Source organism: Lathyrus oleraceus, chromosome 5 (assembly GCF_024323335.1).
Source record: "Lathyrus oleraceus cultivar Zhongwan6 chromosome 5, CAAS_Psat_ZW6_1.0, whole genome shotgun sequence".
Taxonomy (NCBI): Eukaryota; Viridiplantae; Streptophyta; class Magnoliopsida; order Fabales; family Fabaceae; genus Lathyrus; species Lathyrus oleraceus.
The window spans coordinates 272,340,840-272,364,853 of record NC_066583.1 but is presented as its reverse complement, the minus strand read 5'-3'; the positions used below and the strand labels follow the sequence as shown (position 1 = coordinate 272,364,853).

The 24,014-nt window shown below is 33.6% G+C and overlaps 2 protein-coding genes across 4 annotated transcripts; one reads left to right on the top strand and one right to left on the bottom strand.

The window, feature by feature from the left end:
* Positions 1-1,360: 1,360 nt before the first annotated feature.
* LOC127083815 (protease Do-like 7) lies at positions 1,361-21,558 on the bottom strand. 3 transcript variants are annotated; one of them, XM_051024152.1, is made up of 25 exons: positions 20,936-21,558; positions 20,772-20,842; positions 20,079-20,213; positions 19,483-19,541; positions 19,347-19,383; positions 18,759-18,884; positions 18,531-18,620; positions 18,120-18,185; positions 17,965-18,021; positions 17,812-17,877; positions 16,831-16,938; positions 15,746-15,826; positions 15,208-15,257; positions 13,985-14,150; positions 11,946-12,452; positions 11,529-11,711; positions 11,327-11,432; positions 10,576-10,746; positions 10,411-10,490; positions 9,462-9,545; positions 8,089-8,316; positions 5,115-5,330; positions 4,833-4,990; positions 2,770-2,881; positions 1,361-1,872 (listed from the first exon to the last, which is right to left on the bottom strand). In XM_051024152.1, the coding sequence occupies exons 1-25, from the start codon at positions 21,219-21,221 to the stop codon at positions 1,690-1,692; spliced, it is 3,426 nt and encodes a 1,141-aa protein (XP_050880109.1). In that variant the 5' UTR covers positions 21,222-21,558; the 3' UTR covers positions 1,361-1,689. The 3 variants fall into 3 exon arrangements, with proteins under 3 accessions (XP_050880109.1, XP_050880110.1, XP_050880111.1); XM_051024153.1 differs by lacking the exon at positions 9,462-9,545; XM_051024154.1 differs by lacking the exons at positions 20,772-20,842; positions 20,936-21,558 and adding an exon at positions 19,824-19,876 and having other exon boundaries at positions 20,079-20,212.
* Positions 21,559-22,539: 981 nt separating this feature from the next.
* On the top strand, positions 22,540-23,719 carry LOC127080170 (protein FAR1-RELATED SEQUENCE 5). Its single transcript, XM_051020502.1, has 4 exons — positions 22,540-23,009; positions 23,098-23,218; positions 23,418-23,501; positions 23,714-23,719. The coding sequence occupies exons 1-4, from the start codon at positions 22,540-22,542 to the stop codon at positions 23,717-23,719; spliced, it is 681 nt and encodes a 226-aa protein (XP_050876459.1).
* Positions 23,720-24,014: the final 295 nt, after the last annotated feature.

Sequence of the window (24,014 nt, the reverse complement as noted above, 5' to 3'; positions counted from 1 at the left end):
TATCATCATCAAACTAATACTAAACTTGTTAGAATAAATTTCATTTGATTAATGTTCTATTCTCTTATTCTCGTTCAAATTTTTTAATTCTGTTTTAATGTCATGCACTTATTATGTCTATCCCGGTAACATGCAGGAAAATTTATTCTGTCATTCATAATAATTCAAAGTTAATCTTAGTAACAACTTTTTTACTAGTACTAACGTGTATATATATTTTCATATATTTAGTTACATATGTGTGTGTGATGAACATATATATATTTGAAAAATAAATTTGACCATGACGGAAAAAATAATTCGTACCAAGAAAAAATTGCTATATATAGCTTTTTAACTATACATGTTTGTGATCTAAGATTGAGATTAAACAGTCTTGATTTAAGTTTAATGTTTTTAAAAATATAAAATAAAAGTTAAATTTCTTTTTAGGATTATTTGATCAAGATCAAATAGTTAATAATGCATTCATGAAAACTATGACTTTGTGCTCCCCCTACTTCTTATTGTAAACTTTGCAATGCAAATATAGAAAGAACTCAAAGGACACGAACTTGTTAATTGGTTGGGTGAAAAACAAAGGATTTAATACTTTTGTTTGATAATATCACAAGATGAAATATAAATAAAGGCCTAAAATATGATCATAACGTATCCTCTCAAACCCGTGGTAGGAAATAGAGTTATGCTAATTAAAATCCTAAAACGTCCAATAGAATAAGATTTGATAAGCAAATCAACAATGTGTTTTAGAAGAAACCTAGAGTAAGTGAAGGTGTTGCGCTAAACATGATGTGGAATGAAGTGAAAATCATCCTTAATATATTTGGAGTATTCATGAAAAGACATGATGGATGATTTAAATATACTTAAGTGGAGTTGGAGTCGACAACATTCACATCATCCATCACATTTTGTCAAGTAACCTAACATAAGTGACATGTGAACACTTAACTGACGAAGCTAGACAAAGTAACAACGACGGATACCTAGAAAATGAGATAAAATTGTTTTTAGATGCCAAAAATAACGTCCTAGAAAATGAGATAAAATTGTTTTTAGATGCCAAAAATAACGTATTTAAAGCGACTCAAATATGACTACAATATGCAACCCGGTTAGTAGTTGAGTAGAGACATAAAATGCTGTATTTGCCAGTAGTCTCAGCCATTGATTAAGTTAAGCTGCAAGAAAAGAAAACTACAATTGGAATACACAATGATTGTAAAAATAAAAATAAAAACTTAACATTCAAAGTTTTTCAATCACAATTACACTTTAATGAAGCAAGTGAAGAAAATACAAGGGCAGGGATTTAGTAAAATATTCACAAGGCAAAGAAAAGACAAAGAGACGTTACTTTTCTTGTTAATACATAATAAAAATTTATAAATATTTATTTAATTTTTTCATAATAATAGTTTTCCAGTATATGATATAAATTATAATTATCCAAGAGGTTAAATAATGTGGTGCATAGTCAAAATAACTTGTTGCCAGCCTGAATCGAAAGCTTCATAACTTGTCAGTAGTCAAACATGGCATTGCAATAGAATATCGGATTGGACAAGGGCGTCAAATCTAGAGCAAGTCAGCACTGCCAAATCACAAATCAGAACATGGAAGACATCTTTGCTCCTGGGCTGCTGCTTACGTAGGGATGTATAATTTATACTATACTCTTCTGATTCATACAGAACTTGAACTGCAGTTCAATGCCTTGATTACATTACGATGCCAGACTGCAGTGTCTGGATTAAACCTCAATTCCCATGTAGGCCAGTAGTGCAAATCTTGCTTCAATGTTAGGACTCGTGGCTTCCCGTTGAGGTGAATTGTTCTTATACGAACAAACTCTCCATGCTCTAGTTCCTGTGAACATTCATGAAATGATTACAATGAATTCACGAAACAGTAGTATCAGATCATGAGAACAATTACAATACTTCATGAAACATGCAAATCTCCCAGTCTTAAAAACCAATAGCTTGTGGCAGAAAAAGTCCACAAACACTTTGAGGCATGTCAGAACATCAAACAGGTTTACAACCATAAATGCTCTATACTATTAGTAACTCAACCTAACTAATGCGGGTATTCAAGTAGTAATATAGAACCCTTGCTACACATGGAGTTTAAGCACGGATTCTAGTCGTCGTCACGAGCGTGGTGTTTAAGCACACATTCTAGGTAAAATTTCGATTTTGGCTCTCATTCTTTGACCTCATAATTCAGTCGTGACCTAGGTGTGCATGTGTGCCCTCAATGTGCTCCCACCTAAGCACACTGTCGGGGCTTGGCATCCTCGCACGGACGACACGTCCTAGTCCAAGTTTCTGTCTAAGTCTAAGTCTAAGTCTAAGTCACGTGTATGGTGCTTAAAGCACACATTCTTAAGCAAAATTTTGATTTTGGCTCACATTCCTTAGTCTTGTCCTTCGGTCATGACCTAGTCAAACTTTTTACCAACAATGCATGAGCCATTCATTGTAGTGTATTCAATTAGTATTTTTTTTAAAGTGGAGAGAAAATATTATTAATAATGATGGCACTAACAGCCATTTTACAATTGTCTGGGGGAATTTGAATCATATCACTTGAGGTTGTAAAGTTAAACTTTTATCATTGAATTGAAACCTCTTGAACGTAGTGTATTCAAAATTACTTCCGATATACCACTTCATATTAAATATAAGCTCTAACTAGGAAGAAAAGAAAGGTAACTCTACATGTATGTGTAAGTTGCATCCATACATAAAAATATCGTACCTTTGTCACATTAACAAAAGAATCTAGATCTGGAGTTGGTTTTCCATTAATTTCAACTATCCACTGAAGAGCATACAAACCATATCTATGTACCGGACTCCCATGACACCACCTGTGAAGTTGACAAAATTTGTGAGCTGATGCTTAGTCAGACAAGCATGCAAGTAAAGTGCTGGTCCAAGTTCGTGAATAAACAAAATGTAGCAAGTCTAACTTTTTAATTAAACAAGTCACTATTTTTTAAGCAAACACATCTGTGGTCTTTTAAATTAGATGTTTGTAACAAGTTCGTGCTTACATTTTTTGGTAACAAATTAATCATTTGTCTAAAGAGGTTTACGTCGTTAATTTTTTAAACACAATTGCTACAGAAAACAAACTTGTTCGATGATTACATTGTGACAGGAATGGTGTGTTTAGCACATCCTATGTGTACAAACATAAAGCTTTATGATTGGTCTACATGTCCCCAAACTCTGGCATCAAGACACATAAATTATTTGAAAGTTTAATAACAAAGCGTGGTATCCTGATCTACTGCTGGAGCGGAGTTCAGAGCAATGGCAGAAGGGATATGCGAGCTACTATAACCGAAAAATAATCTTAGAAGACTCGAGGACAAAGTGTGACGAACCAATGAGACTTTATTGTGATGATAAGTCTGATATTAGCATAGTCCATAATTCAGTGCAACATGATAGAAAAATTAAATAGTGGTCTTATTTTCACTCCATATATTTCTTTTCAAGGCAGCCTTGCAGATCTTTTAACTAAGGGGTTAAACAACAATAAATTTGAAAGGATTGTTTCAAATATATATATATATATATATATATATATATATATATATATATATATATATATATATATATATATATATATATATATATATATATATATATATATATATATATATATATATATATATATATATATATATATATATATAATATATATATATATATATATATATATATATATATATATATATATATATATATATATATATATATATATATATATATATATATATATATATATATATATATATATATATATATATATATATATATATATATATATATATATATTATATATATATATATATATATATATATATATATATATATATATATATATTCCTTCACTAGTTTTGAGAGGAAGTGTTGTAAATAATATATTTTTACTATTGTTATTTATTAGTAATTTGTATTTGGACGTTAGTCCATAAGTTAGTCCCATTAAATTAGAATAACCTATCTAAAGAGATTTGTGCATGTACATTATTTATACTGAAAATATATATTCAGTCTCTGAGTTGCATGGCATAATGCAGATGTATTCAAGTGGTGTCTAGGCTATTTCTCAAATTATGTTACTTCAAGTAAGGAAATTGGTGTGAGGGATGTTATGTAAATAACCCATCTAGACCAAGATCAATGGTCCATCTCATGCCGTAGAGACATGACAACAATTTGCAAGCATAGGTTAACACAGGCCTAATTTGGATTGGATTTGGATACTCTCTATCCAAATACTCTATATCTTTTCCATCCTCTTTATCTCCTCTTACTTTCCATCTTTCTCTCTATCTCTCAACTCTCTAACACCCTTAGTCCTTTTATGCTAGAAAGGAAGGAAGGAGAGGATCCAAACACTTGTTGTGGGAGCTTCTCAATTAAACTAAGTTCATAGTTCTTCACTGAGCCAAAACTTGGTATTAGCTTATATATGCTTATGAAGAAGTCAAATAAAAGAATTATTGGAAAGAAAATAGATAGAAGCTAATTTCAATTTGTAAGAGCTATTATTTCAAAAACCCATAGTACTTGCAAGATGTTTTCAATATTTCTTTATGTAAGTGCTGTGCTTCATGAGAACTTGATCCAATCTGACTCATAGTCTAAGTGAGCTTGCTAATGATAATAACAACAGTAAGCCCTCATACAATTTCACTTGCAATATTAATATCAAATGAAAACCCTACCATGCTGCTATTAACTAATCAGCAATCTACACTTTTCAAGAATTAAAATTTTACATGCACAGAGCTTAAAGCTTACCTTGCCACATATACACCGTGACCCTCTTCAGGAAGAAATCCAAGAGCACGTACCGCTGAATGTGGATCTTGAACTACGCAACCGCACCAATTAACTGTACGGGTTGTTCCATTTCCATCCCTAACATCTGTTCCCACAAGAAGTTCAACCTCTCGTCCCTATACACAACCACACAAATCAATCATAAATTTATCACCCATGTGCCTCAATAAACAAGACAACAGTTCATTCAAGAAGATCTACAAACTCTAAATCAGAAAAGGCTGAATATTTTCAACGTACCTGCCGAAAAATAGTCATCTGGAGCAAGCCATCATTGGTATTAGATTTATCTAAGGCTTGGCAAGCATTTTCAATATCAAGGAAGCATGTGACTGGTTCTTTATTGATTGCTAAAATCATGTCTCCTTGCTCCAAAAGATTCTCAGCCTTTGATCCAGCCAAACAACCTTTAACGCGTAAAACCTGCCGTCTTATCGGGTCTTTCTTAACAAGTGCCTGCAATAATCATACCAAAAACCCTTAATAAAAATCATGATAATGGCAGTATCAAAGCTAGTTCTTTCAAGGAGTGAGAGAAGGTAATGGTCAAACGGAATCTAAGAGTAACTAAAGAGCAGATTAACAAGAGACATTATAATTAATTTTGGTCTTGCTTCAAATAATTTCTTTAAGTAAAGATGAACAAAGAAGAAACAGGAAAACTGAGGACGACTTGTCAACAGCGCCACAACCCATAATTCCAATTCTATAACAGAAGTCACAAAGAAAACCCCCGTTTTGACATTAGTCTAAACTACACAAAAATCTACTCCTGCTTCAGAAAGAAACAGTAACCCATGCTTTATTAAAGAATACCACCCTAAACTCAGTTTTTTATATACTCCCTTTTGTAGAAGAATTTTGTTTCTATTTGCTTGTCATTTTCAATATTCAATGCAACACTAATTATTGTTTGTCAATAATACCTTTAAGTATTTAATGGAGAGGGATAAAAAGGTGGAATGAGATAATAAATAGTTCATGATATTATAGGAAAAAATAAACAATTTCATGAAACTCCATGAATAACAAAATTTATTAATTTTCTTTGATAAGTGAAAATAACTCTAAAACTCCATGAAACTGATGGGAAGTGATTTCTATCTTAGAATGGGAGACTGCTTATTAACGAAAAACTGAGCAACAAGGTCCCAGCTATCGAGGATCTAGATTCTGCCTAACCCAAGAATGCTTCTTTTCCCCTGTGGCTGCTTTTGCTCTGCACCTTCACAACTTCATCCTTGCTTCTATCTTCCAAATCTCCAACTTCTTTTCAGATTCCCAGCCCTCCCGATTGTTGCATATTTTCTTTAGAAATTTCTTCCCTGAATACCACGGTTTCTTGGCCCCTCTTCTTCAGAATCTTGAACACAGTGCCAAACTTCAGGCTGGACAATGGCCTCCAAGAAATTCCACAAAGAAGCATTTGTACTGCTCCCTTCCAGGAAACCCACCCAACAAGAGACTCTCCTCTCAATGCAAATGCAACAACCCATCATAGTTTCTTCTCTTCCAGCATTCTTCTTCCCTTAAAAATATTGCTGCCTATATCAGCCACAAGTAGGCTTCCCTTCCACCAAAACTTGGAATCAACTCGGCAGACATCTTCCTGCGAAAAATTGTTGCTCAATTCCTAAATTCGCCCGAGTCAATATCGTTTATACCAGTTGATGGAAACCAACTAGTATTATTGTAGAAAATGAGGAATAATTCCCTGGATTACAAAACAATGGCAAAGCTTTGAGGATCTTCCCAGCTCCCAATACCAAAAAGCCTGTAATTCACTCAATCAACAAGAAGCTCCCCTCTTCAATCAATCCTCTTTATTTATAGGCAGCATGCCTTGTTGGGCCTAACCATCTCTGTAACCCACCAACTAACCTTTTAAATGTAACAGAACAACCTATCTCTCTAACCCACCAACTAACTAACCTCTTAACAGTAAAAGAACAACCTACCAATCTCTTAGCCCAAGTTGTATGCTCAAAGACAATGAAAAACAATTCACTTCATGTACATGCCGTTTCAGATTCCCCTTTTCTCTCTCCTGTAACTACCTACCTACCTCACATCACATCATTCTTATTTTCACATTCTCCGTTTTGCACCAAAGCCTTAGCCACACTAGTTCTATGGGGAACGCACTGTAGGACCTTTGTTTATGGCTTAGCTCAATCCTATCTGGAACCATCAGTAGAGATGACCCAAAGGAAGCATGGTACAGACAGTCTGCATAATTATTTTTAACAAAATGGAAAATTGTAAAAAGAAATAGGAAAACGAAAGTTTTGGCGAATTGGGTTCTGGGGATCCCAGGGTCAAAGCCAGCCTTAAGGTTTTGTTTGAGAGTTTAGAGGGGAATGGAGGGGAGGACTTTGATTAAAAAAGGAAGGATGTAGTGAAAAAAATTGAATGATTTGAGAAGGGCTTTGGAGGGCTTATTTTTCCTCAACACAAAATTCCCCAATTTGGTGGAACTCAAAATTGTATTGGATGAGGATTTTTGGGGACTTTGGAGGGTTCATTTATCATTCTACATAGAAGCTCTTTCTCAAAAAAATGTTAAAAATTTATCTATTTTTCTGTCTAATCATCTTCTTCCAGAGCCTTTCCCTCCCTACCCCTCCAAACTCTCAAACAAAGCCTAAGGCTCAGAGAGTGCTTACATAATACCCAGCAAAGAGATTCTCACGCCGGCAGCAGGAGTTGAACACCCGCCCTTGCGAGGTATGACTCAACTCCTTGCCAACTAAATCAACCTTCATTAGCTAAATTTGTAATTTAGGTAATCATCATCAATGGTAACTAGCTATGTAGCACCGACACCTCTGAAAAAACGCGTGACCATGTCGGGTTGGATACTTGTACCAACACTCGTGATTACGTTTAATTTATTCATTTTCTCAAATTATTATCAGTGTTGCAGTGTCAGTGTCGGGGTCGTGTTCGAGGTGTCCGTGCTTCATAGGTTACTAGTATTTCAAATCATTTTTAGCCACAACATGTGACAATACACATTCATCATGAATAGTACATGATTTACATTTAGTAATTAGTAAACCAAATACTAATTTTCATAAAATGGAAAGCTGCAACTTTGCATTCTTTTAATGCCAATAAAGTGGAAAAAGTTCAAAAAATTTATCCATAGAAAGAAAGTAAATATTCTAAAGAGAAACTCAAACTATAAAAGAGCATCCATCATAATTCATACCTGAATCCAAACATCACTTAATCCAAAACTGCGAGCCTTTGAAAGTAATGTTGGATAAAGTTCAACTTCTAATATTCTCACAAGTGGCATGGGCCTTTTGACACCATTTATGAGAAGAGGTGGCCCATTTGCAGCAGATATGATCTTGTCCAGGACCTGGCTTATTGCATAAATCGGAATTCCCCTCACGAATTGATGATCTTCTGATGTACTGCCACTGAATTTCAGCTGGAACATGGAAACTCGTTCAGATAAATAAATAAAATATACAACACATTTTACAAGCAGCCAGGGTTCATTATATAACCCTCCCCCTCCCTTTTGCAAAATATGAAGAAAAAAAATTAATAAGTAATCACATCAAAATCAACCCTTTTGCAAAATAGAATTAAAAGAACTGTTAAAAGTTAGGAAGATGTTTATTTTAAATATAGGTCTAATGAAATATTACTGCTTCCTTTTTCACTAAAATATTTTGAAGTTTATTCAATAAATATTTAAAAATTAGTTCAAAACTTTATTTATGCAGTGGCCACAACCTAGGGTGGGTGGGCATGTCACATTATAGATGTTTGCCACAAACCTAAAAAATATCTAATTCACAAGTCACGCCAAAAACTGTAATTTGACATGTTTGTGTACATAATAATGAGATTAAAGTTAGGATTAAAATTTATCAACCAGGATCATTTGATACTTGCTTGGAAAAAAAAGCAGATAATGAATAAATAACAATAGCGAGACCACACTACATAAGAGACACTTACAAAATCGCATTCCCTTATTTTTATCATTTTAAGTTAGAGATAAAGTTATTCAGAATAGTATACTAATTAATATCATAATTATATTCTTTATTCATCTGGACATTCAGATATGCCTACAATGTAGTCTGAAAATAATTAGTCTTATTTATCATATTCTCTACCAAACACCACGAAGACCAGATTACAATATTTCCATTCATCTACCATTTCCCTCCTATATTTTCTACCCTACCCAAGCAAATTTAGTCAGTAGAAGAATGCTATAGACATCCTGAATTTGTTTTTGTTTTTTTGCTAAAATAATGTGTGATGCTTGTTAATTCTTATATGGATGGGTGGTCCCTACTCCCTAGTCCCTACCACTTTTAAGTAGCCCAAAATCCATACTTGAATTCTGCCAAATTTCAGGCAATTTTATCAGCTGTGTAACATTACTCAATCACATGAATTATTCTTGTTAAGACTTGTACCATTTTTCTGATAAGATTTGAGATTCACTTTTATAAAATCCATAATACTTCAAAACAGCTAAAGGTCTTTCTTAATTAATATTATAAATTTAGATGAAAAGGAGTAATGGCATATAGACTTCAAGGACCAACCCACCATCTGGTAGTCTTTTGAAGTATGAGTAAATATTGTCTTGTCTCGTCTTTTCCCAGTTTTCATCTTTCTTCTCTTTTTCTTCTTCTACGAAGATACAATCGTTTTAAGTTAGGCTTTATTATACACTATACAAATGAGAAGACGAAACACTACCCCAACTGTTTGAAGTTAGGATTAATTATACTAACCAAATGAGAAGACCAAAAACTATCACAACTGTTTGAAGTTAGGCTTTATTATACTATACAAATGAGAAGACCAAAAGCTATCACAACTGTTTGAAGTTAGGCTTTATTATACAATACAAATGAGAAGACCAAAAACTATTGTAGAATATGTACATTGTTTAAAGCCTTTCATTAAGGGATTTTAATCGTTATGGTATCATATATTGACAAAGTCTGCTTATTCTTTTTTAACTTCATTTAGAAATTAGTATTGAGGTAGGTTTGGACTATATAATGGTCGGGGTCAATTCCAACAGGCAGTCCATCATTAGAAAGTCATTAAGTAAACATACTCCTTGCTGTGGCTTGTGGCGCCTCCTGCCCTTGAAATGGGGTAATGCAATTTCATACAAACCATATATTCTGTTTAAGCTATTAGAGTAAGACCCAAGAGTAGTTCGTAGTAAAACTTGGGGGAAAGGGGGGTGTTTCCGTGCCCAAGCTCACCCAAATCCGGTGCTAATTTACTTAATAATGAAAAAGAAGCAGTAAGTTTGAATTTTTGAAGGTCTAGTAAAAAAAGGTGCTCATATTATGCTAAAGAATGAACTCACCCAAAAGCACACAGATATTTGGAAAAGGCTTACAATGAACTTTCTATTTTAATGTCTAAGAATTCATTTTTATCATCCAATTTACTTTAGCATTTTTCCTATTTTGGGCCCAATGAAAAATGTCCAGATCCATCCTGGTAAGCAAGCAAGAGGATAACTGGTAAGAACCTGAGTAGAGAAGCTTCCCCATAAAGCTTGGACCCTTCCATGTTCATCTGTTAGCACACCCGAAAATGAACTACCAAAATCTGTATTCAAACACATGAAGAGTAAGAAGACATTTATCTAAATGAGTATTACGCTGGTTAAAAAAATGAAAACATCCAAATTTACCAGTATCAAGCTCAATAACTTCCATATTGGTTGCCCTGTAACGTGGGGAGTCTGCAGATCCTATATTTAATGCAGCACAAGGATTGGTAACAACTGATTTCCTAGAAGTTGCTTGAAGGCTTCTGCTTAAGCCCACAAGGTAAACAGAATCTCCTCGGCTTAATGCTGGCTCTGAACAAAAAAATGTACTTATATTTTGTCAATATAAATAAATAAATAAACCATTATGAAGTGCAAATGCTCACAAACATCTTCCTTCCCACAGCATCCACATCTAAAATGTATATACTCCTTCATAATTCAACAAATCACCTTTTACCTTTTAAAAGGCCCCACATCTTTTGCTAGAGTTATTTAATCATTTACTACCAGAAGCAATTAACTTCCACACAAAATGAAAACAATCAAGTATCTAACAGCAGAGATATATAGTGATAAGTCCACAAAAAGTTAATCATATCCATTTTAATCATACCACCCTCACTGGTAAGACCAGTTTGACTTGACAGAAAGAGGACTGAAAAAATCAGGCTTTGGAGCAACAGAAAATCATAACTTCTTTATTACTATTCCCAATTTCTTTTTATTTTAGTCCAAGGGATAGCCAGTTGGCTTTTCTCAATTCAGTCAAAATATAGATGGTAATATTTATGAGTCACTGAGAATGAAACATGTTTTTCGTCATCAAAAGTGGATTGGATAAAGCAACCTCAAACAGTTTAAATTTAAGAAATGACATGGCCAAACCCACCTGGAAGTAACTCTGCAGCACGAACCACTGAAGCACCAACAGGTCCCAAGGCAGATGGGTCATATGATATGAGAGCATAATTGTGAACAGGATGGAGAAATACCACCTGCCATTAAGAAAAAAGACACCGAGCTAAAGAAAGTATGTCTTCTTGTTCATTCATTTTATATTATTAGCAACAAATTCTATAAGAAAGATTTACCTCTCCAGGAATTTCAATGGGGAAAGCGGCAAAAGATAGCAACACATCAGAGGAAGATACTGCAACAGTATTCTTGTCAACTGCAACTAATCCCATACCTTGAGTTTGATATATTATGACACCGGTTCCAAAAAAGTGCTGCGAATGAACACCATCAAGCATACAAGATGGAGGAACATGCACCTGAAGATGGGAGTAATTAAGAACCATGGGAAAACAAGCAAGTCGGTACCATTACCACACTACAGCATAAAGCATTGAGACCTAACTTGTAGAAGATGTTATAAATACAAACAAAGAATTAATATGCACATAATTGCCAAGAGGAATGAACAGAGATACTGAAAAGCTGCAGTAAAATTTATGCCAAGTCAAGTCAAGTCAATGATCAGAGTTGTGATAAATTTCAAAAACTACCTCAAACATCACAAGAGTAGACTCAATCACACGTTCAGTGATCGATGCATTTGCTGTGGCAGCAGTTGCACCTTGATAGTCCATTAACCCATCATCCTGTATGGCACCTGATTTTTCTAGCTTAGTTTCCTCGGATTCATTTAAGGAAATATCAGCTACACTTCCATCAGTTGATAAATCATCTACTCTCCGTTTTTTTACTATGCCATCAGATCCATTGTGGTGAGATACATCCTCTAAAGGATCTTCATAATTAGTCTCCATGCTAGTGACACCATCAACCAACTCCTGATGGTTACCTTCAGACACATCTCCCCCACAAGCATGCTCACCAGTCAATGAAATCGGATTGCTGGCCAGATTTCCAACATCTTTAGTCCCAGATGATAGAAAAGGGGAATCAGACTGAAAAGCAGGCTTAGCAATCCACAGGCCAGTACTGTCGTCCCGAGTGTATATCTGGGGAGGTGCATACCACTCGTGGCGATCAACCGTCACCAACACCGACTACAGCCATCAGACAAGTTCATGAAGCATAATTAGAAATTGTTTATACCTTTATGAGATCATGGTAAACTAAAGTACCAAAAGAATATAGATACAAAATATAAATATACTGCTGCTTCGATCATGAAACAGTATTGTGCCAGAGTCAATACAACAACCTAACCATATCCAATTAAGTGGAGTCGGCTACAAAGATCAAATTATGTCATAGTATTCTATCAAAGACTATGTGTCTATCCAACTCGTTGACCTCAAGTTCTTTTCTAGGTCTTTCTCTACCTCTAGTGTTTTTATTACTCTTCATCTAATCTACTCTCCTTACCACATAATCCGCGTGTCTTCTCTCTACATGCTCAAAACACCTAAGCTTATTTTCCAACACCTATTCTATTGTAGGTGCTACCTCAACACTCTCTCTAATATTGTCATTTATTTATAATCTTGTTTCGCCTAGTCTTACCACAAATCCGACACAACATCCTCATTTCGGCTACACTTAGTTTATTTTCGTGTTGGTTCTTTACCGTCCAACATTCAGTCTCGTACAACATCATCTGTCTTACAGTTGTCCGATAAATTTTCCCTTCAGAAAGTCAATCTACCGTTAGAATCAGTACTAAATTTCAAGTTCAATAATCCACAAAAACATGTAAGATCAAACATTGATGTCAGAACACATTGGGAAAATTTATCACATACTACCTCCATCTCTAAATATAAGACCACCCATAGAGTTAAAATAGAGTTACGTAGAGTTAGAATAGAGTTACATCGTTAAGCAGTTTTTCATAAGGATTTTTTTTTTATTAAATCCAATATCTTACCGACCAAAATAAATGGAGATAAATGAGTAAGAATAGGAATTGTAAAAAAAAATTGAAGTTATTAAAATATATTGTCCGATGTGAGATTCTTTTAACACACCTCCTCACACCCAGGACTGGACATCTGGAGCATGGAAGTAAATGGTAGGAGGGTCGATAGCGGAAACCTGATGGCAGGTGGCCCACCAGATCTTAAACCTGACTCTGATACCATGTTCAGAAATGTGATTGGGTTTAACTCAATCCTACAAAACCGGATTGTAGGGTGAGGATTCTCCCTCTTATAAACACATTTTCAGACAATATGTTGTCCGATGTGGGATTCTTTAATAGTTTCCATATTACATGGTTATTATAATTTGTTTCCCAATTTTCCTATTTATTTTGGACACGTATCCTATAAATAGAGCTAAATATTTAGCCTTTTATATCAAGTTGCTATCAAGTTCTTATAGATGATACTCAACCTCCTATTATTTCTCTCCTACTTTTGTCTAAAACCCATAACTCCAACAGAAATATCTTACACATTCCAACCAATGAGGGTTTGATATAGAAAATGAACCACAAGGACATAATTGTATTGCACGCTAAAGGTTTAAAAAGATTAGGAAAAGGAAACTTTAAGAAAGTTACCTTACAAGAACAGAAAATTATAGTATCTGCAAATACACATTTATAGCATATATTTTGATATAGTAACCTTACCTTCCGCCGGTGACGATCCACGTAGCTTATATACTCCAATGGTACTCTAGCACCCCTTGATAGCTTGGACAGAACTGATATTAGTTCCTCAAGGCAAGATATTTCTTCACCAGCAAACTTCTTAATTATTGCATGGCGGGGAACTCCTGCTTTAAAGAGCATATATCTGCAAAAGGTAATTGTATGCTCAACTCAACAAATCACATGCTTTATACCAAAATGTTAAATAAACATCACAGATATCTTCTCATTTTAGCAATGATCCTTGTGCATGACTCAACTACACTTAAAATTATTGGCAAATTTGTCAAGTGACCGAACAACTTTAAGTAATTAAATTTAATACTTTCTCCGGTCATTATTATAAATAAATAAATTGACATAAAATTTTGGTCACAATTATAAGCAAAAGTTGATAACTTTTAAGCTATATAATGCTAGTGTTACTAATATACCCTTCATTTAATTCAAAATATATTTAATAGAAAAGTTAATGAAGGAGTATCGACTAGTGTTTCGGACACACAGGGTGGAGAGACGGTGGAGATTCCCCCTTCCCCATCCCAGCAGATTCCCGCGGAGATCCATAAACATAAAAAATAAATTTATTAGTTTTAATCAAATTAATAGTAAAAAGTTCAAAAACTAACAAAGAAATGCAGAAACTAATCCGATAAATCTATTGTTTTGACAATACTTTGGCCACCAAAACTTTCAAACTTCAAAAAGTTTAAAATAATCATTTTAATCTCTCTCTTTTACTAACATCACATGTGTTTTAATTTTTTTATAAAAAAAATTATCTGAAAGACAAATAAAACAACTAATAAATTTGAAGTTATATATTTTCAAAAATGTTATGGTAATTTAGGCGGGCCGGGGGATATTTCCCTGTCCTTGAAGTGTCTTCGGAAGAACTTTATTCCCCATCCCCGTCCCCGCGGGGGGAATTCTCCATCTTTGGTGCCCTGAATGGGACAATCATCGGGGATCCGCACTAGCAATGCAAATTGACATCCCTACCGCAGAGAGTAATTCATAAATACATCAAGAAATAACTCTTAGCAGATCATCACAAAGTTATAATAAATTAGCAATTCAACTAACCTGGTACTAGTTATAATTTTCATAAGTGTGACCTATAAATACAAATATCCAATTTTTTGTGATACAGAATTAACTAATAAGTATGGAATAATCAATGTTTGCTTAAGTATACATACCCTGGTTCTGTCACATAAACAAGACCACAGTGAAATCGGAAGTTCCTAGCCTGCATTAAAGTGATAAACATAACCATAATGAGAAAGGTAGCTTAAAATCCAAAGAGCAACAGAAGCAACCAGTGGAGGGCTGCTTAAGATATTCGGAGTTCAAATGCGAAAAACATGCCAGTTGTTACACAACACCATAACAAGTTACCAGTACAGATAACTATGCTGCAGTAGCAACCACAAGAAGAAACAAACTAGTACTCTATTTCATACGTATGAGATGGAAAATTGGCCATTTATGGAAAACAGTAATTTAACAGAAGAAGGCACCAAGACAGATGCACCAATAGAATGAAAGAAAAAGGTGAATAGCTATTTTGTACTAATTTAATAAATTTCAGGAAGATGTTAAATATTCTAGACAAGTTTTTCAATTTGAATAGCCATCTCCTTTGGCCTCTTAAATGCAGGCAAAATCATATTCAACTTTTTTTTCTGATAAGACAGTATAAAATACAGAAAACTTTCCAAATGTAATCTAACTAACCTGCTGATATGAAAGAGGGTGGATTATTGCTCCACTAACTTGCAAGAAATAATCGGGAGTTATTGAGTGCAAATCTTGCACCTGAGATGAACATTTAAAAAAGTTTAGCACAACCTTAAGCAATAATTTTATTTTGTATTATTCAAGCAGACAAGTCAAATCACAACCCAAGTTTGTAGTAGCAACTAAGAACCTAGTTTTATATTTTTATCAGTTTCTTACAAGTACTGTATTGATTGTCAGGTAAATATCTCCCTATTTCATGGGTGGCACAGTGAAGGGCAGGTTAGATTGCTTGTTTGAGTTGATTACTATTTGGTCACGTCACATCTCAGGTCAAGCCCAAAAATAAAATTACCACACATTTGCTAACAATGGATAAAAGGAACACAAAGCTTCAGAAAGTTACTAGCCACTTCAGCACTTTCAGGCAATATTATTGAAACGGTATCAGTCTCAATATCATCAAGATCAAGGTTTTGCTAGAGATCTGGATGGGAGTAGCTAGATTGTACCAAGTAAGATCGCAGCCAGGATTGTAAGATCATACCCAATTAATTAGATGAGACCGGGAGGGGATAGCAAGGTCGTAAAACATAGGATCGTAATATTCTTCTAAAATTAAAAATTGTACAAAAGTTATACACACACACAAACACATTGGTGAGTGTTTTTAAGTATTTTAATATTATTACTTTTTTAATGGATTTTAAGTATTATTACTTGGCTATATATTATTGGGAACTTAGACAACCATAAAGTACTTGACACCATATTTATTCTTCACAATCTAAATTGCGATTTCGATAACCTTGATCATTCTAAGCTACTAAACTAACTGTACTTTCAGAGCTTCTCAAGCTAAAGCTTGATAAAATTGGTGAGTGTATAAACTACAAAGTACGATTGTGATGATACATTTTTAATTTATTTGTATAATTTTATGAAGATTGGATTTCTTCAGGCACTCCCCCTTCAGAAAGAGTGGAATCGCCGATTCACCATGGTGCTTTCCCATAGAAAATATTAGTTTGGTATGTCAAACAGTACTAATGAAATATATATCAGAGCCATAAAACTCTCACCGTTAGAGTTAAACTCTTTGACACACCACCTCTTTCAATTTGTAATTCTATGTTTGAGTTTACACTGTCATCAAGTATAGTCTCCAGTTTCAGGAATTGAGTAATGACCTGCAATAATGTCAGAGTTAAACGTATGAGACCACCAGAACAAGGACCACGAAAACACATTTTTTTGTAGTTTTCAAATGCAAGGAAGTAACTGTTGAAACCAGTCATCAAACACGGGAGAATCTTATAAGTTTACAAAACTATTAAGGCGTTATTTAGGAATCCTGGCAAATAATACTTTTTCATGAACAAATGGATAACAAGAGACATATGAGATACATAAATAATAACAAATATCAGAAGCAATTCACAATTTTACTTTTTCAAAACTAGCCTCCTTGTCATATAACTTATTTATATCATCAGCAGCAGTTTGGATGTACAACAGTACAATCACTTCCATCCCAATGTGTAACTATAATTTGTTTTCCCATTGCATCAGCCATCCACAACCAAGTATGACCTTTTATGGCCAGCTCTCAATCTTTAGAAAAAACATATACCATAAAAAATTCAGTATGTTGGACAACACATCCTAGCTAGCTTATTGTTTATTTTACTAGCTTATACGCTTGCTGAACAGCTTTGATGTGTTTGGTGAGGAACGATAATGTGGTTTTGGGGAGGAACATTAGGATTAAAGAGATATTGGGTTCTAGGTTCAACTCCCCTCATTAAAATTACTGACAAACATTCACCAACATTTGTCATTTTTAATATTTAAAAAAAAAACATCTTTGGTAATTGAAGTGGTGTTTAACTTTATGGTCCTAATTTTATCCTTACAATTATAATTTATAATAAAATCTCTAATTTTATCCTCTCTTTCTCTCCCACTCTCATACTTTATTGTCTTTTATTTTGTCAAAAGAAAAGGAAAAGGAATAGGATTATTTTTTTGAGGGGGCAGGATTTCACATCAAACAAACTTACCTCACCATTGACACGAACAAGTACATCCCCCGGTTCCAAATGTTTATAGCCTGGACCACCTGGAACCTATACAAGTCAAAGATTAAAGCCGAAGAAATTGAAATGGAATGCCATCTCGTGGAAAATTAAAATCCTACGTAACAATTTGCTTACCGCGGATTCCACAACAAGCATTCCAGTTTCACTGATAGGAGAAGCATGTCGTACTGTCTAAAAGAATCAAATACAGTGTAAATAATGCAGGGCGTATTTCAAGGATATTGCGACTTGATAAAGATATAAAATGAAAAACCAAAGACTAGAACAACCTGCTCTGTCTCACTTCTAAGGCCAAGTCGACGAGTCTCATCAAACCCTTTATGAAGAAAAGTCACCTGTATCATATTTTACACTGTCAGTTATTGCCACGTATCTAAAGGAAACATCCATTTAATTAACCAAAAAGGAAAAAAAAACTCTGCAGTCATTTAATTTAATATGAAAAGAGAAAACTTGAGCGCATAAGCAGATTAAGGATGAAAGGAATAAAGAAACATAAAGTACAAAATTAGAAACCCCTACAATCATCTCATCCACAATCTAAACAAGTATAATGAGTAGAGACAAATGGGAAAAAAATGCTATTCAACTTATGGCTTACTATCATTCAGAAATTAATAGTGGAATAACGAGAAAAACATTAAAGGAAGAACCTTTCAAGAATATTTTCAAGGTCAAACCTGAAGTGTACCACGAGGTATAGAAACTGCCATCCATTTATCAACATATGTTTCACTCCCCTTTTGAAGAAACTTTAATGCCCTCACAACCTGAAAAGTAAATCACTGCAATTAGTTGCTCCCTTTTTCCCAATTGAATGAGTTACTCCCCACTAGAAGAGTCATGCTTCTGCTTGGTTACTACATGAAGTGTCAGACAAGTTCGACAAATATTTATTAAGAGCTCACTCGTTCTAGAGGTAAAAAGAATGCTGATGCACTTGTTGTCTTGCTCCCAGCATTTAGGCCAACTGCCCTGCCTTGCCAATCTATAACTGGGGAACCACTTGATCCTCCTTTGGTCCCAGATGCTGCCTGTAAAGCAATATCAAAAGTCATATAGTTGCAATCAAGTAATGACCAACTTCTAATTTGCTACACACTCATTACGAGAGTCGGACCATGTAAAGTTACTATAAACCCGTATCAAAGTGGCTTAGAACCCATGTCAAATAAATCACTCAATCCACAAATTAAGTTGCCAAATGAAGACAACTTGGCTTGATACCCTAAAGCTTCTTTCCTCAGCCTAGCATTTTAAGGAATGAAGCCCCATTTTATTTATCCTACCATATTTCTAAGTAATAAAAAAACTAAGGAAGCCTTTAAATTGGCATTAGAAAAATTATAAAAGATACTTATAAACTTCAAATAAAACCAAGGAATAATATTCCAAAAGGTTACAAATTACAGATAGAAGGAAAAAGAAAATAACATAAACAAAGTCATAGTTGGAGAATTTGAAGAAAATGTGTAAAAAAAATTATAAGCACTTACTTGCATATAGAATGTGTTGAAGTCATTATACCCATCCCTGCATCAAAAAATTGCTAACAATCTTAATTCCACCTATTCTGAAAGGAGCCATAACAAACATATAAGAGGAAAATGTTACAGTTATTTCACACCATACTTCTTATAGTGAGGAGCATCCCTGTCCAAACGAGCAAGAGTACCAGCCAATATGGAAACCTGGAAGTAAAAGCCAAAATTATTATACAAAATTATTGGAATAAAATAAACCTAGGTAACACTATAAGTAAGGGTCCATCTAACATCAGTAAAGAGCAAGTGGTAACGATAAACAAGACTTAACCATGAAAGCATGCCAATTTGACCTACCAATGTTAGGAAAAATAATATTTGATATGTCACTTGATTTTACAAACAAATGGATGTAGATATTCAAAATTGACAATGATGAGAAACAAAAAAAAAACTCAGAACTAAAAAAACTGCGGAAGTCAACACTACCTTTAAGCTTTTTGCAATAATGTTCTATTGACATGGTCAATTAGCCGAGAAAACTATCAAAAGCAACAGAACTCGACTCAGTTACCCGTGTTCTAACAAGAATCAATTAAGAGAAAAAGAAATACGCAAGAGTGCAACGGGAAAGAGAGAACAATTGAACTACTTAATGAAACATGCTTATCTAAAAGATCTAATCTAAAAATCAATGAACAATGAAACCAGAGACAAAATCAGAGAAGTGAATCTTGTTTGTACCTTCTCACCACTATCATTACCAACAACTCTGATTTCTAATCCAACACAAGCACCCTCAGGAGCAAGAGGTATCTCTTCATATGTTAGAAATTGTATAGCACTAGGATCATACCGATAGAACCCAAAATCATGTACCTATAGAAGTGTATCAATAGCCACACAGAAAAAGTGGAATCAATATTAATTCTCATATTATCAAAATAAAATATTAATTCTCATTTCTCAACAACAACAACAAAAGCGGGTAGTTGATAAACTAACTTATCGCGGATAACAGATAACTAATTGAATTTGTAGTGATTGGTAGAATTATTGGTTAAATTAACTTAAAAATATAAAATGACATCAAAAAATATACTTTCAATTAATATTTAGCATATTTAATTTAAATAACAAGGGTAAAATTGAAAGAGAAAATGATAGGCTATAGACCTTTAATAAGAAAAGAACAATCTGAGAACCAGAATAATTATTTATAGAACTTTAACATATGCACAGAATATAGTTTGAGCTGGTCCAGAGTATGAGTTTTACTAATACTGAATTTTGATTATCACAAAATATAACAAAAGAGGAATCATTTTGTCATTTACAATTTAAAATGCCAAAAAAAAAGCGCGATAAGAAGGAATCACTCAATGAGAATATTATGATTGAGATAAAACCAGCGAATCGAAAGCTAAGCTCACTCACTGGATCTCTGTATATAGGATGCACCGGAACCTCTTCGCGGTTCAAGAACATGGCTTCTGCAACAACAGGTCCTGCACATTCGAAACCGAAGCGAAAACAAAAATTCAGCAAGTAGATATTAACGCCAACTGAATATAAAAGAAAGAGAAGTAAAACTAGCGCACCAGGCTTGACGACGTGGCGATTGGTGAGGATAATACCACGGCGCTTGTCGACGACGAAACCGGTCGCGTAACTGGCGGAAGCGGACTCAGTGTCGAAAGCGCGGGTAGCGGTTATTCGGAGGACGACGACGGCAGGGACGACTTTGCTGAGAGACTTCCGCCAGTCCTCGGCAGTTACAGCGTTTTCCTGAAACGGCGGATCAATTTCCATGGAAAAGTCGTCGGTCTTAACGGCGGAGACGGGATCCAAATCCCCCGATCCCAACCTCTCCGATGGATCTTCCATTGAGTGATTAGGGTTGGATCGATGATTGATGTGAATCGGAGTGAAACTCAACTCAACTCAACTCAACTGACGAGTGTGAACTGTGTGTTATGTCAACTCTACAGTCCAACTCGATTAAGCTTCGCTTTTCAACTTAACGAGTTACGTGTTTTTCCGGTGAGAACAACGCTGCCAATAAATTATTAATCCCACTCGTGTTTCAATTGTGATCCAATGATCATCTCAGATCAAAGCCATTTCCTTCTTACTGTAAATTATTATTATTTTTACTTGTTCATTGCTTTCATTTCCTTTTTTTACTGTAAATTTTTTGTTAGTTTTCTTTTATACAGTTTTAGTGAATAGTATTTTTCTTTTTCTTTTCTTATGTATCGCACTTGTTTGATTTGTTGGGTGTCTTGCACGTGCAACCAACCATTATAGTTCTAGTTCCAAAAAAAAAGTGATTGTGGTATAGTTCAAGTGATTGTACTGTCCTATATTACTCTTCTTTCGGTTCCGTAAGTACACTCTCACCTCTCTCTCGACATGTACTAGTAAAAAAAATTCTTTTTGAATCACAAAGAAGAAATAGATTAATAAGAAGCATCATAGTATAACCCCACATTTATATTTGCCACACTTATAATTTTAAAATTCTAAAAATATATTTCCTGTTATTTATTAATTAAAATTTATTTTTCTTCAAAAAATTCCACTTTATCCACATCTCAAAAACAAATTTTTTGGTAAAATAAACGGAATTTTGTATACATATTTTTCGTATTTTTTAAAAATCTTGCATTTCTATCGGGCTTTTAAATATTTTCAGTGAAGAAATATCGAAATCTTAAACCCATATCAAAAATTGTTAAAAATTTTGAAAAAAAAAAAAAAAAACTTCCGTAAATTTAACATTTTTCGGAATATCGAAAATTTCAAAATTTCTGATAGTAGTGTAGAAAACAGAAAAAAGAAACTTATCTATGTGATCCGGAACCGGCAGGGTCATCTGCAGATTTTACGCGGTTCTTCACCACTAACGCATTATATTTTATATGTAATAAGTTTAATTTAAATATCCATGTCACTATATGATATTGATAGTATATTTTTTATATGATCTCAATGACTGATATTTAAGTCTCGATCTAAAGTATTAGCATGGGCATAGAATATTGGCAAATAACATGGTATTATTGTTGTAATTGTTCGTTCTGATACTGCAAATGGCAAGCATGATAGGAAAGATAAATTGATTATGGATTGTAAGAGAGGAGGAAATTATAAAAGGAAGAATGCATCTAAAAGCAGTAAATCATCATAAGGCATTTATAGTATGAAAGTGAAATGTCCTTTTAGGTTGAGATTTGCGCTTAGTTGTAGCGGTTGGAAGGTGATATTTAGGTGTGGATTGCGCAACCATAAACTATTTAAGAATTTAAAAGGTCATTACATATTGGGTCATCTAAAAGTTCATGAAAGACAGACTGTGAATGACATGACGAAGTACAACATGGCTCAACGATACATAGTTGCCTCTTTGAAAGACAAAGATCCAAAAAATATCACCAGTGTTACCCATGTGTATAAAGCTATAGCTACATACAATACGAATAAGAGAGGTTCATTAACGGAAATGCAAATGTTGTTGACTCTTATTCATAGAGAAAAATATATGTGTTGCAATAAAAATAAGGAAGACTCAAATGTTGTTGTTGATATCTTCTGGACACATCTTAATTCAGTGAAGTTGTTGAATATGTTTTATTTGGTGTTGGTTTTCTATTATACATATAAGACAAATAAGTAATGTGCATTGTGATCATACTTTGATATCATTTCGACATACTTTGATTTTATCATATTTTTTATTATGTGCCTCGTGATCATACAGGTACCGGCTACCATTGCTTGAAATTGTTGGTGTTACTTCAATAAAATTGCCGTTTTCTGTAGGCTTTGCCTATTTAAAAAATAAAATGGAGGAAAACTTCAAATGGGCACTGGAGAAGCTGGTTTTAAAACTAAAATCTATAAATTATGTAGTCATTAGATACGCTGCTAATAATGAATGTCCACATTTCATAACTATAAAAAATGATATATATATATATATATATATATATATATATATATATATATATATATATATATATATATATATAAAATTATGTGTAATAGATTATGTTTAACTTACTTTGTCTTCTTGATCAGATTGTCTTCAATGCAACCTCAATTTGCATACCTTTAAACATTAATTCAACTCTCTTGTATAATCATAAATTTCACAATTTCCTGGTAAGTTTGTAATAATTATGACCGCAATATAATAATAATATCTCTTAAATCTTTGAAATGATAGATTAAACTTATTAATGAATATTTGTTTTAATGAGAAAAATATATTTACCTAGTAAATATTTTGAAACACTTCCTTAAAGATAATATTTATAGTAATGTTCAAACTTTTTTTTTATATTTTAATTTTTTTTCTTTATTTTTTGCCGTAGAAATAGTGAGCATCGGCCCAATTAATTTAAAGATTTTGTTCTAATTAAAAAAATAGAATATCTCAATGTTAATAGAAGTTGAAGAAATATCTTGTTGTATCATTCACGTTCAAAATTTTCAAAAATGATTCTTCAATATTAGCAGAAGTTGAAGAAATATCCACATATTTTATCATCAAATATATTTGCTCTTGATAACTAATATCAGAAGTACAATCAAGTATCCTTAAAAAATACTTTGTTTGTTTGATTTTTTTGATGATTTCAATTTTAATTGTATAACCAAGCGATTAAATCAACT